Genomic DNA, 14,546 nt, shown 5'->3' with positions numbered 1-14,546 from the left:
TTAAGTAAATTAATTATTGCCTCTAATCTTCTGATAGTTCATCTGCAAAAACAGAGGCTAAAGCCACTAAATCTAGCCATGTGAGTATGGTGCAGTTGAGTGCTAAAAATCCTGTTTCCATACGATGCCTATCTTCCATAATAAAAATGAAATGTATACCATGCATAATAAAAATCTGGCTATCAAATATTTCTCCTGACTTTGGATGATTAACTGTTTGAAACTTCAGTTTTTCCTCTTCAGTAAAAATAAAATAAAATAAGGTTTGATGAGATGATTTAAATCTTCCAACCTCACTAGAAAATAATTTTAATAATCATCTTGAGATTTTTTTTGATAGAATGAGCTCAGAAGTGCAATACTTGGGCTGGGGATGTGGCTCAAGCGGTAGCGTGCTCGCCTGGCATGCGTGCGGCCCAGGTTCAATCCTCAGCACCACATACAAAGATGTTGTATCCGCTGAAAACTAAAAAATAAATATTAAAAAATTCTCTCTCTCTCTCTTTAAAAAAAATAAAGAAATGCAATACTTTAATATAAATCTAATACACATAGCAGACACATGCTGATGGTAAAGAAATTTGAATTTTGAGAAACTACTAATCTAAATACTTAGATTAATCTACATTAATCTAAATACACAAATGAAAGAATACATTTCAACTTACAGTGAAAGGAAGCAATTGCTAAGCCACAAAACCTAACTACTTAGGAGTATATTTATCAACATGTCATCATATTCTTCTCTGATATAAGGTCAGTGAAAACAAAAAACATGTTTTTGATTAATCTCTTTAGGTACACACATTCTCAAAACAATAGAAAGTATATAATTCATCACAAGAATTATATATTAATGATAAAAACACATTCAATACATCAAGGTAAAATAAAATTTCATATATTCAACAGTCACAATTCAAGGCACTTATTGAATTTGATAAATCAGCTTCAGGCTTTCAATGAGCATGGCATGGCACTTAATATAACAAAAGCAATTTCCTAGTTCTTTTTGTTTTAAGAGAAGAAAAAAGAATAGGCAGAAATACTAAATATTTAGACAGATTATTTGAAGGAAAAATGACTTTTACCAGTCACATAATGACACATAATTCTAAAAATGGTCCTCAATGGAGTTAAGGCCATTCCTAGTTATCTACTCTAAGAAAGTAATCAGAAATATAGATAAGAAATGTATATACAAATATGTACACTGAAGTGTTATTTATGATGCCTAAAATTATAAACAATTTAAGTATCTAAAAACAATGTATGGTGAATGTGTAATCTATTTTAATATAATAAGTGTCAACAATGACTTTTTAATGTTGTGGGAAAAAAGCAGGTAAGAATTTTTTTTTCTATCATTAGGGCTGTGGATATATTTCAGATATAGACCTCTTGCCTGGCATGCATTAAGAAAGTGGGTTCAATCCCCAGCAACACAACCAAAAAAAAAAAAAAAAAGAAAATAATCTACCTTTATATATTTGCACATTATGTATACAGAATTAGAAATAATACATGCTCAACTTGTATTTCATAAAGACAATTATATGAACACAATACAAAAAGGCAAATAGAAGCCTAATGTAATAATGCAAACAAGAAATGAAGAGGAATGAATTAAGAGGGTAGGAACTAATTCAATAGCACAGGGAACTATAAGGAAGGAATAGCTCCCAGAGATACTTAAGAAGCAAAATCAACAGGTTGTAGCTACTAATTGTAAAGGTGGATAACAAAGAAGAGATTATGCTAAACTGTAATTCCACATACTAATATCAGAAATGCAGAAGGCAAAATATTTAAGGGAAAATAAGATCAGATGAACCTGAAATACAACTTTAAGTTTAAACTACTTTCTACATATCATATTTAATATGACAAGATATATTCTATATATTAGAAAATATTTTTAAACAGCAAGCTTTAATTATCTGGAATGTGAAGCCATTTCAGTGAGTTATTGCTATTGAAATATTTATTCAGAATTTCAGAATTACCTTAATAAGGGTAAAAATGTTTATTTATTTTTATTTATTTTTAAACTTTTTTAAAAATATTTTTTAAGTTGTTGATTAACCTTTATTTTATTCATTGTGGTGCTGAGAATCGAACCCAGTGCCTCACACATGCCAGGCAAATGCGCTACCACTGAGCCACAACCCCAGCCCACAAAAATGTTTATTTTTTAACCAAAATATCCTAACTTGAAATGGCTAACATAAACTATTTCAAGAAGGAGCTTTGTAAGTTACCATATCATTTTTATTCTCCATAAAAATGCTCAGTTTCTTTAAGAATGACACAACTAGAATAAGCAGCTCAAAATTGTCCCGATCAAGAGCCTTCACCAACATGTGAACTATATTCTTATTCCTCATCTTCAGTTCTGTTCGAGTATCCTCAGCAAGATTCAGAAGCAAATAAAGAGCAACTACAAAAGTAAAACAGATGAGAGTTAAATGCTTGGCATATTTAATCAACAATTAAAAATAGGTAATATAAAAATTATAACAGATTAGTAATTGGCTCACTAGAAAAATGTATTATTATTGAATGAGGCATAAATCTTATATAAAATATATAGATAAGATAGATAAATAACAAAGTGCCATTGATATCTATTTTCATGGAGCTTAGAGTTTAATAGTAATGAAACAGCAATTAAAGGTATTTAAGTCAGCAGATACTAAAACAAGACAGGAAAAATATTTTTATATACATACAAAAGAAGGTAATACATCAAAACTTCAACAATTAAGGTCTGTTTGTGTTTAAGAAATTAATCCAAAATAACATAACATAATGCTTGTTTGTACCATGTAGGGATATGAAAACCGGTTTTGCATATTCAAACTGGTTTTCTATTTGTCACCACAGGGAAAGGTACATGAAATTCAGTAATATGACTATTATCCTAGATAGAATTGAGGTCAATGTCTACTAGTTCTATGTAAAATTTCTTTTAGCTCCCATAATAAAAACGCTTAGGTTCTCAAAAGGAAACTGATGATTGTTTTCTTGTAATAGTGAAAATTATGTAACATAACATTTTTTCATTTTTCTTTGTTGACAGGGAGCTTCTGAGTTAAGATAAAAAAGGTTCTGTCAGAATTATGTAAGTTATTCAGTAGTCTTTTTGCTCTCTTACAGTCTTGATGTTACTCACTATTTTAGTATTTCATTTAATTTGTAAACCACTTCAAATCTAAGTGAGGCTGGGGTCAGAATCAAATGAGAGAATTAGAAGAAAAAGCATATGATATTTACACCAGGCTAGAAATAATGCTTGTTTGTACCAAGCATACTGAAAATCTCATAATTTATGGGGTAATAGAATCACTGGGAAAGTCTTGCCTCAATAGTGGGGAATAATTAATTTTAAACTAAAGCATGCTGCTTATGTCCAGACTAACAAAATTATTAGAACAAGGTCTAATTTTTTTCTAAGTAATTCAATTTATGTCCTAAAAGAGATTGAAAATGTTTACAGGAATAAAAAAATATACAACACCCAACAACGTAGATTTCACACTAACAGCCAAAGATTACCATTTATTCAAAGAAGCAGGAAAATACAACCTATAAGTATTTTTAAAAAGCCATGGAAACTGTCCTAGAATTGACAAAAACATCAGGATTATTAAATGGGAACACTCAAAGTTAAATAATTGTATTCTGGATCTTCTAAAAGTTAGGTAAAGATGTGGGAGATATAAAAAAAAATTCAAACTTTCTAGCAGTGAAAACTATAATGCTTGAAGATTATAAACTAGATGCCAATAACCTGTAATTTAGAGCTGGAAAAAAAGATCAATGAAATTAGAAATAATCATAAACTATCAAAAATTAAACATATAGGAGAAAAACAGCAAAAACAAAGAGTATGAGAGAACTATGGCAACTTCAAGTGGTCTAATAATTTTGTAATTGAAGTTCCTAAAGAAGTAGAGGAAAACTTTCAAATTTAATGAAAACTATAAACCCAGGTTCCAATAACTCACTGAACTCCAAGAAAAAGAAACACGAAGAAGATTACACCAAGGTATATTCTAATCAAATTGTCTAAAACAAATAATAAAAAGAGAATCTTAAAAGCAGCCAGAGGAAAAGAAATCTTACAAAGATGGGATAACAGTAGGCATCTCATCAAAAATAATGCAAGCAAGGCAACAGTGAAGTAGAGAGAAAGCAACGCCTTCAATCTAGAATTTGAAACCAAGTTAAAATATTTCAAAAAAGAATAAAGTTTTCCTTAAATGTACAAAAGATAAAGTAAATCATCATTAGTACATGTGTCCTACACAAATTTTTAAAGGCAATCCCAGAGGCAAAAATAAAATGATACCAGACAGAAATACATTATCAAACAAAGGAATAAGATCAGTGGAAACTATACACATAAATACACAATATTATTTTCTTTTTTTTTTAAATTTAGGGCTGGAGATGGACAGTATGCCTTTATTTTATTTATTTTTTTATGTGGTGCTAAGGTTCTAACTCATTGCCTGACACATGCTAGGCAAGCACTCTGCCACTGAGATACAACCACAGCCCAAGATTATTTTCTTATGATTCAATTATCTTTAAAATAAAACTGACTATAAAATAATGCATTCTATGATTTATAATATAAATATAATAAATGTTAAAAATAGAAAAAAGGCAGGAAACAAAAAATGGTTCTAACAAACATAAAATAGGATAATATTACTTGACAGCAGACTTAACTAAAGATGTATGTTCAACATAGACAACTTATAATTAAAGATGTGTAATACAAACCTTAAAGCAATCAATAAAATTACAAAAGATTTAGAGCTAAGTCAACAATGGAGATAAAATGGAATTTTAAAAACCCTCAATCCACAAGAAAACAGATAAGGAAAAATGGAGAAATATGCACACCTATGCTTTTATGCACACGTATACACACACACACACACACACACACACACACACACACCAAGATCTCCATCCCCAAACAGTAGAATGTACAATCAAGTGCACATGCGACTTTTGCTAAAAAAAAAAAAAAAAAAAAAAAATTCTAGACCATAAAGTGAGTCTTAATAAGTTTAGAAGAATGTAAGTCACACAAAGCATTTTCTCTGGTAAGAATGGAATTAAATATCACTAACACAAAGAGATCTGAAAAGTCCCCAGAAACAAAATATATGTAAAACAAACATTACTCCCTTTTGAATAAGTTATGAGTCAAAGAATAAACCAAAATGGTAATTGGAAAGGATTTGGAATTGAATGAAAATGAAAACAGTTCAGATCAAAATGTGTGGGATGCTGTCAAAGCAGTGCTTTGAGTGATATTTACAGCTCTAAATATCTGCATTATAGTACAAAGGTCTTAGATGAATGACCCCAGTTTCTACCTTAAAACACAAAATAAGAGCAAATTAAACACCAAGTAAGCTGAAGAAGGGAAATAATGAAGATTAAAATAAAATTCAATAAAATAGAAAAACAAACAGAAAAATCAATGAAAATATACTAAATGGAATTAACACTTTATAGATTACTATATGCTGCTGGTAATAAACTACACCAAAGTAATGAGCAGAACAGGATACAAAGCAAAAAGAGGCATGCACACATATATATGAATGAGCTTGGCAAAGACAGAAACCAGTTCAGTAAAGGATAGTCTTTTGAACAAACAGTGTTGAGTAACTAGAGAGTCAAACACAAAAATAAAGAAATGTGATCCATTCCTCATGCCATATACAAAAACTAACTCAAAATGTATTACATACTTGACTGCAAATCCTGAAACTATAAAACTTCTAGAACAAAACAGGAGAAAAATGTTAATTTTTGGTTAGGAAAAGATCTCCTAGATACAATACCAAAATCATGAACAATAAAACATTAAAAAACTTGTACTTCATAAAAAATAAAAATTCAGCTTTTCAAAGATATTATTAGGAGAATGTAAAATTAAATCAAACTGAGAGAGAAAATCTTTGAATGTATCACCTGTTTGATAAAGGTTTGCATCCAAAAAACATATAAAGAAATAAAGAATCCAATTAAGAAAATAGTCAAAAGATACGAAAAGATACTTCAACAAAGATAAGGAGATGGCAGATCAGCACATATGAAGAGATGTTCAATATAATAAGGAAGGAAGTCCAAATCAAAACCACAATAAGATACCATTCCAAATATTTAAAATTAGCTAAAATTAATATGATTGACCATATCAATCATTGACAATGTAAAACAACTGGAACTCACATAAACCACGGTGGGAACATAAAGTGATGTGTGGAAAACCATTTGGCAATTTCCTATAAAGTTAAACATACACCTTTAACATGATCCAGCCAAATCACCAGTTAGGTATTTAAACAAGTTAAAAAAAAATGAAATCTGTCCATACAAAGATTTGTAGATGAATGTTCACACCAGCATTGTAATTGCCAAAAATTGGATATATTCCAAATGATATCAACAAGTAAACACAAAGAAATATAATTCAAAAATAAGAGGGAATAAAATACTGATAAATCTGACAACATGGGTGAATCTTTATGCTCACCAAAATAAGACAAAAAATATATATACTATATGATTCCATTTATAAAGAATTCTAGAAAAGGTAAATTCAACCAAAGTGGGAGAAAGCAGATCAGTGATTATCTGGAAATCAGGGTGAAGGGAGAAGGAAAGAGATGATTACAAGGATACATGAAGAAACTTCAGGAGTAATAGATATGTTCTTTACCTTGTGGTCATAGTTGCACATTTACTTACATATGTTAAAATTTACCAAAATGTATACTTTAAAATTATATACTTTAATGTTTATCAATTATACTTCAAAAAAGCTGTTTAAGAGAACATAAAATACTTGCATTAGTAAAATATTTGGTTAGGAACAAAGCTTAAAGTTTTACATGTTAAAAAAAAAATCAACGTAGTGCTTTGAGAGTATGACATGAAAACAATTGGATTTGTTTAGATCTGATGCATTTCAGGTTATATACTGACATTTGTCATATGTATTATTTTCTAGATTGTTTAAAATTAACTTTGAAAATCTGGCTTTTTCTTCAATAGGTGGAGCTAAATTAAATTACTCAAATTCAATTACTTAAAAAATTCAGTACAGTTAAAAGTGCTAATAATTTTCAGGGACTCAAAATTTTTGGAGAGTTTACAATATTTCCATGCACAAAGTTAACAGCCATATACAAACCAGAAAATGAATGCATTCTTCAAAGATCAAGATCATTCTCACTAACCATCATAAGATTTTGCATCTCACTAATGACTGCAAAACCATGTCATTTAAATTTTACACCTCTTAATAAAGCTTAGAAATAAGGATATTTGCTATAAACAAGGGAAATATTTTGTAAGTTTCTGCATCATTTTTCTAGGAATGCAATCAAATAATTCACTTGATTAAACAAATTAAGTTAAGAGTTTGAGGGATAAAGATTCTCATTGTAAAGGTCACACACCGAATTAAAATACACTTAGGGGCTAAACTGTGAAAAACAGTATAGTGAACTTTAAAATACTATTATTCATACTAAGGACAGAAGAACTTGAAGCATATTAAAAGTTATAGAATTTCTCATTATTCTGGTATTAGTTCACTGGTAGGACATAAATGGAACAAAACAAATTAGAGTAAGCTCTCTGTTGCTTTACCAGTTGCTTAGAAATTCATACCTCGTAGTAGCTGTTCTTGTTTTACCACAAGCCCTTGGTATTTTTTAAAAGTTTTTTCATAATCCTTTCTCAAGGTTTGATTTTCAAGGTCTTCATCAAGTAAAAACTAAGTTAAGGATCATATATATTAACCAAAGCAAAGACAACCTATTGAAAAATACCTAGAAGAATACTATTAATATTTTATATGCAACTTTAGTTATTTTCTCTAACCAACAGTTTAACTAAAATGTTGTTTTCTGCCCAATATTTGTGCTATTAACAGGACACCTTAGTCCAGTATTCAAGGTTTTCCTCAGATTCCTTTGAATCAGGAAATATTTGAATTTCACCAAATACTTGAATTCCTAGAAATTAGGTGTAAATATTTTAGGTAAGTTGCCAACTCTATAACTTTCAAATGATTATCAAGTGCTTCCATGCCAAAATTATTGCCTTGCAGAAAATGATTTAGTTACTAAGAATACTAGATTTTACTTCAAATAGATGCCCAAAATGGATTCAAAGAATGCAGATTAAATCTAAAGCTCTTTGCATCCTCTTCAGATTAGAGATGCCAAGAGAAAAACATTCCAAAGAAAAAGGTCCACTTTTTCCACAAAAGGGAGTTAAAAAATGTATGCTATTCTGTAAAATAGGAATAATGTTTTTATTTTTTAAAAGATATCAATAAAAATTGGATTAAAAGGAATGTTATGAGCATGACTTGTTAATCTAAAAAACATCACATTAGGATAGATATGAATAAGCCAGCCTTCAATCTATAAAAATTAAATTGTCGAAGAAATATGACATGTATTTTTAAATAAGAGGAGAATTGTAATGTTAAAAAGAATATTCTATATTACTTCAGTAGATAATAGTTAAAGGGATGGAAGTTATTTGGAGATGGACTTTGGTTCATTAAGTGAAGGAACATTATAATAAATAGAATTCCAAACCACAGAATGGGTTAAACCAATAGGCAATAACATTGTTAAGACTATATAATTATTTTTCAAGTTAACTGTAGAAAAAAATTATAATATGGTAATGTAAGTTAGAACATAATTTCTGAGGTTTGTTTCACAGGTTCTATCATTCTATAAGCTTCTCAAATTTGTATTTATTAGGAACAGTATTTTGCACCAGGTATGGTAACACATGCCTATAATCCAAGCAACTTGTAGGATGAGGCAGGGAGATTGCAAGTTCAAGGCCACCCTCAACATCTTAGCAAGACCCTCAGCAACTTAGTGAGACCCTATTTCAAAATAAAAAGGACTGGGGATGTGACTCCATGGTAAATTGTCTCTGGGTTTAATCCCTAGTAACAAAAACAGTATTTTTGCACTTAACTAGAAAAACATAATTTAATAGAAAATCAGAACGTTAAATTAAGTTCATTACACAATTCACATCAATTCCCATTAAAGTCTTCTTTGTATTTGAATAGAAGTACAAGAGCAACAATGGTGACCCATGCTTCAGCTGACCAATGGATCTTAGCAGACATAATGAGGCTACTTAGAGTCTCAGCTATTCAGTTATCCTGAACTACTACTGTCTTCTTCCTTCCACTTCATTAACTAATCCAAGTTCAGAAGAGGCAAAATGCTTATGTCAAACTGTATTTATTCTGATACTCTGAATCTTTATCTTAACCATCAACATACTTTTTAATGGTTTCCAAGTAATGTGATAAGTAATAATAATAATAATAATAATAAAAGAACAAAACAAAACCATCTTTATCAATAGGCAGCATAGGTCAAAATGCCACTCTGAAAGGATATCAGCTTTCTTCTTCTTGGAAAGTTCTTCTTGCCAAAGCTCATGTCTTTTTAACTCATGATCAATGATGTTCATACATAGAGCTCCAATTTTATAGTGAGTTATAAGTCCATGAAACTGAGAAAAGCTTTAAAGAAGAGATTTTAGTATGTATTTAAAGGAATACAGTTGATCCATGAAATTTGGTTTCAGCAAACACTGGCACAAATCATATACATTTCAATAAATGAATATGTCTCTAATATACTAGGAAGATTTGGAATTGCCAGATATATATAAAAGATTACTTTCAATATATTTTAATATACTACCCTCACCATACATTTTAAGAAGTTAAGAATCAAATAAAATTTTTATAATTAAGCACAAAAGGGGCTAGAATGTGCTCAGCAGTAGAGTGCTGGTCCAGCACGTGTGAGGCCCCGGGTTCAATACTCAGCACCACATAAAATAAATAAATAAAATAAAGGTAGTGTGTCCAACTACTTCTAAAAAATGAATGTTTTTTAAAAAATAATTAAGCACAAAAATATTAACTACTTGGATAGTCTCAGAATAAATTTTCAAACTACTAACAAAGTTGATAATGTACCATACTAGACAGGTTATATTCATTGTTTGAATAAATTGTAACAGAATAAACTAGTAAAATACTAGCAATTTAGTTTTACATGTTTCCTAGACAATTAATTCATCCAAATAATTTATTCCATAAATATTTATTTGCTAATTCTGGCATTTTAGAATGGAGGCAAGCAATTTTCTAGGAATTGCTAGAAATTTTTCATGATGTCTTAACAAACATTTTTCTTCAGAATATTTGTGTGTAAATGCAATGTTATTCAGCCATAAAAATAAAAAAATCCTGTCATTTGTGGTGACATGGATGGAAGTGGAGTACACTACGTTAGGTGTCCAAGTTAGATCAGAAAGACAAATACTGTAACTCTTTACTCCTATTTAGAAGACAAAAAAGTTGATTTCATAGAAGCATACAGTTACATGAGAGAATAAATTCTAATGTTCTACAACATAGTGGGATGACTATATCTGACAACAATTTACAATCTATTTTATAAAGGACTAGAATGAAGAAGTTCAAAGTCTCAATACAAAGAAATGATAAAAACTTAAAGAAAAATATACTAATTGACCTGATTGGATATTATACATTGTATGCAAATATCTCATCACACTCTATCCCATAAATATGTACAAAATTGATAAAAAAATAAAATTGATATTTAAAAATATATGATAAAAAATATGATACATAATATGTACATACTTGTATTTGCACATATATATGTATATATAACAAAAACATTTACTGAGCACTTACTCTGGATCAGACTTTATTAAGAATTGTAGTTCTTACTCATCTAAAACTAAAAACTATCTGAAAAGGCTACCACTATTACTATTCAAATTTTACACAAGAGGAAACTGAGGCACAATTAAGTAAAGTAATCACATTCACACAGTTAATAAATAGTAGGCTTGGATTCAAATGTTAAACTCTAATGTTAAACCCTAAACCATTATACTAACCCATTGGGTGTGTGTGCTGGCATGGGTAAGTACAGACTAAATGAAGAGATAACTGAGAGCAAAACAGAAAAGGAAAGAGAGGGAACAAAAGGAAAGAGAGGGAACAAAAGGTAGAGCATAGGAAAATATACAGAAAGACCCAGAGAACCTATAATCTACAAACTGACGCAGACAAATAGCAATGGAGATAGACCAGCCTTTTATTTTATAAGTTTTATACTTACCTAGAAAAGCAAAAAAAGATGTAAATTATGTTTGTAGCTAATTCAACACTTTGCTTCCAGTCTTCTCTCAGGACTCTTGCCAACGCACCAAGGGCAGTTTCTAAAGAAAAAGGAGACATACAAAGATAATCATTTCCCTTGCCTCTAGTATAAAGGGTGACTGGTTTTAAATGTTGACTCATGAATAAATTACAAAGCTAAGCTAAAACTGGGACAAAAAAGTAAGATACTTCTTTCCAATACAGAAAGCTATTTTAAAAATTATAATATAAACTTTCACTTAAAAACTTATAATGAACATCTTCAAGTCTAAACTACAAATAAGTTAAATATGGTTTAAAGTAACATAATATTATGGTGACAATAAAATAATAAAAAGGGCCATTCATCTCTTAATTTGCATTTCCACTTGGAATCTTACTACTCTGGTACCAATTTTTTTCTAACATCTTATTTAATGTATAAGGGAAAAATTAAAATAAATCTAGAAAAAATAATAACATTTTGGTATGAGCAGACTAACACTAGCTCCATAAAATTAATCAAATAAAATTTTACAGAAAAAATGTCTATTTCAGTATCACCTGCCAACAGCCATAAGCAAACAAATATCTTTCAAAAATTAGATCCCACATGTTAATGAGCATCTCTGCTAAATTTTTTATCTAAAGGAAAGTAAAATTAATGATTTGCTAAATGAAAATTACATATATTAAGTAAATATAAAGTAATGACTTTGGTTTTACATTACCAAAAATTGTCTTACCAATTTTTAAAAATTTTATGAAACTAAAATACTTGTATGTTAAAAATATATAAATCATAATCCAACTGTCTTTAATAAGTACTCAGGATCTATTGTACTTCATGGACAGAATTATCAGTATTTATTATCGTTATAAAAAGGTTCAGTTTTTTCCCCACTTTCTGGCTATTCAGATTATGAAACATAAATTAACTGTATTTATTAACAGGAATAAAAAGTGGGAACACTAAAATAGATCCATGAATACATGGGTACAGAATTTGTTTTAATCCACTTAGTGGAGGATATTTTAGACAACTAAAAAACATCCTACAATAGCATTTCACAATATTATTCACATTCACAATGTAGAACACTGAAATAATGTATATTTTAAACAAAATTATTATAATGTCAAACAAGTAGAAAGGTAGTGCATATCAATATGCAAAAAATCCCCCCAAAGTCCTACTTAATAAAGAATCTGGTAATTCCCAAAGGAATTCTATATTCTATATTTTAATTATATTTCCACATTCTATAATGTAAATTTAGCTATAGGTTTAGTGATTTATTTGCCTAATTTTATATCATTCTTCTCCTTTAGTATAGGATAATGTCAACAAATACATAGCTACAGGAATTCAATACATGTTATCAAGAAATAGCCAAAAGAAATCATAAAGATCAAAATGTAACCAAAAATTTATCTATAAGTTGAAAACAATTTCAATCAAAATGCAATTATGTTTTTCCACAGAATACATAAATGTATCTCAAAATTATACATTAGTCAAATGTACAACACTGACAGAGCAAGTTTTTAAGGAAAAAAAAGGCAAATTAGAGCATTTTTCTTAAATATTCTAAAACTGTAGTCAAAATATAAAACAAAAAAGCAACAGCAACAAACAGGATTATATTGGTTTGGAACTCATCAAATAGACCATGGGAACAAATATGGGAACACTAAAATAGATCCATGAATACATGGGTATAGTATTTGGCAAATAATAACTTTTCAAGTTTTCAAAAAGCATCAATTCCATAGAAGAATGGTAGGCATATAGTAAAAAAAGACATTTTGAATACGGGGAAAGGAAAGAGCATTCACTAACTAGGTTGGAATATGTGGCTATTCCAATATGGAAAAAGTAAAATTACATCCCTAACTCATCATTTTTAACAAAAATGAATTTAAGGCACATTCAGAATGGCAGACTACCTCCCAAAATCTACTCCTCCATGATCAAATAAGAAATCTGGCAAAAACTGTCAAAATCAATTTTTTTCAAAACCAAGGGAATTAACTAAAAACAACTCACAGAAAAATTGGCTGAATATTGGTAAGAAGAATGAGTTTCATGGCAATTCAACTTACCCTAATTCTATCCTGTCTAGCTTTGTAGTTCCTTGAAAACCAGTAGTATCACAACTACAAGAACTATAAAAGCCAGCAGAGTAGCCTGGCAAGAGCTACAGGGAAGAGGAGCCTGAGGCTCCATTGCAGAGAACTATCACTAACCCACCTATCTGGATACTTGCTGAAAAACTCCATTCTTGGGGTGTATCTTAAAACTCAGGATAATTGTCAAACACTATTGTTGGTAACATAACAACGGCCTGAGGTAGCCTCATATCAGCTTTCTTTTTTAAAAAACAGGATTAACAAAAGGTTCACCAAAAAACTTAAAAAAGGAAAAATGAGAAATCAGATATTCATAGGAATTTAAAAAGCTCCAATATATCCCTGGGAATCTAGAAGGCAATGCATAGGTGCAGGGTTGTACATTTACCAGGGAAAGACCTGAAGGCCCTCATCTCTCATCTCTGGCTAAACCCGAGACAAGGTGCAAAAGCAGAAAGTAAAGAAAAATTTTTAAACAACCTGCTTGAGCATTAAAGACATGCCCCAAAATACAGAGAATCCCTTAGCAAAGGCTCAGAAACTTATTGCCAAATGTTCAAGGAACTCTGTCCAAACATTGGCTGGCCACTAAGCTAACTGAGGAGAAATTTCAGTGGACATACAGGCAAAGGATATTGACTTTATAAAATCAATCCACATAACTCAGTAAACAGACAAACAACATCAATAACAACCGCTAGTGATAGTGAGAATTTGATTTTCAAAGTTGTTATAATGATATTATTTCAACAACAACAAGGCAAAGAAACAGTGTGGACCATACTCAGGAAATAAAGTATTCACAAGAAACTGTACATGAGGAAGCAAAGATGTTGAATTTATGAGACAAAGACTTTAAGTCAGCTACTATAATTATATTCGAAACACTAAAGTAAATCATGGCTGAGTAATAAAGTATATAAAGATATAAGAATGATGTTTCACCAAAGATACAAATTATTAAAAAAAAGACCCAAATAAAAATTCTCTGGTTGAAAATAAAATAATTGAAATGAAAAATTCATTAAGAAGGTCTCAACAGCAGATATGAACCAGAAAGAAAAAAGATCTGTAAAGACAGATCAACTTAGATGATTCAGTCTGAGGAAAAGAATGAAGAAAAAATAAATGGCCT

At 29.8% G+C, this 14,546-nt stretch overlaps 1 protein-coding gene across 3 annotated transcripts in view; it reads right to left on the bottom strand.

Moving 5' to 3' along the window:
* KIFAP3 (kinesin associated protein 3) overlaps positions 1-14,546 on the bottom strand; it is a 154,057-nt gene that overhangs the window by 99,835 nt on the left and 39,676 nt on the right. For all 3 annotated transcript variants that reach the window (XM_081297522.1, XM_081297521.1, XM_081297523.1), the window contains exons 6-9: positions 11,259-11,358; positions 9,486-9,610; positions 7,711-7,809; positions 2,262-2,440 (exon numbers count right to left, since the gene is read on the bottom strand). In XM_081297522.1, the coding sequence (XP_081153648.1) occupies positions 2,262-2,440; positions 7,711-7,809; positions 9,486-9,610; positions 11,259-11,358 (503 nt within the window). The remainder of the gene's footprint in view (positions 1-2,261; positions 2,441-7,710; positions 7,810-9,485; positions 9,611-11,258; positions 11,359-14,546) is intronic.

This window comes from Spermophilus citellus (assembly GCF_964194105.1).
Source record: "Spermophilus citellus genome assembly, chromosome: 6".
NCBI lineage: Eukaryota > Metazoa > Chordata > Mammalia > Rodentia > Sciuridae > Spermophilus > Spermophilus citellus.
The sequence above is the reverse complement of the archived record's forward strand: the minus strand, read 5'-3'. Positions and strand labels throughout refer to the sequence as shown.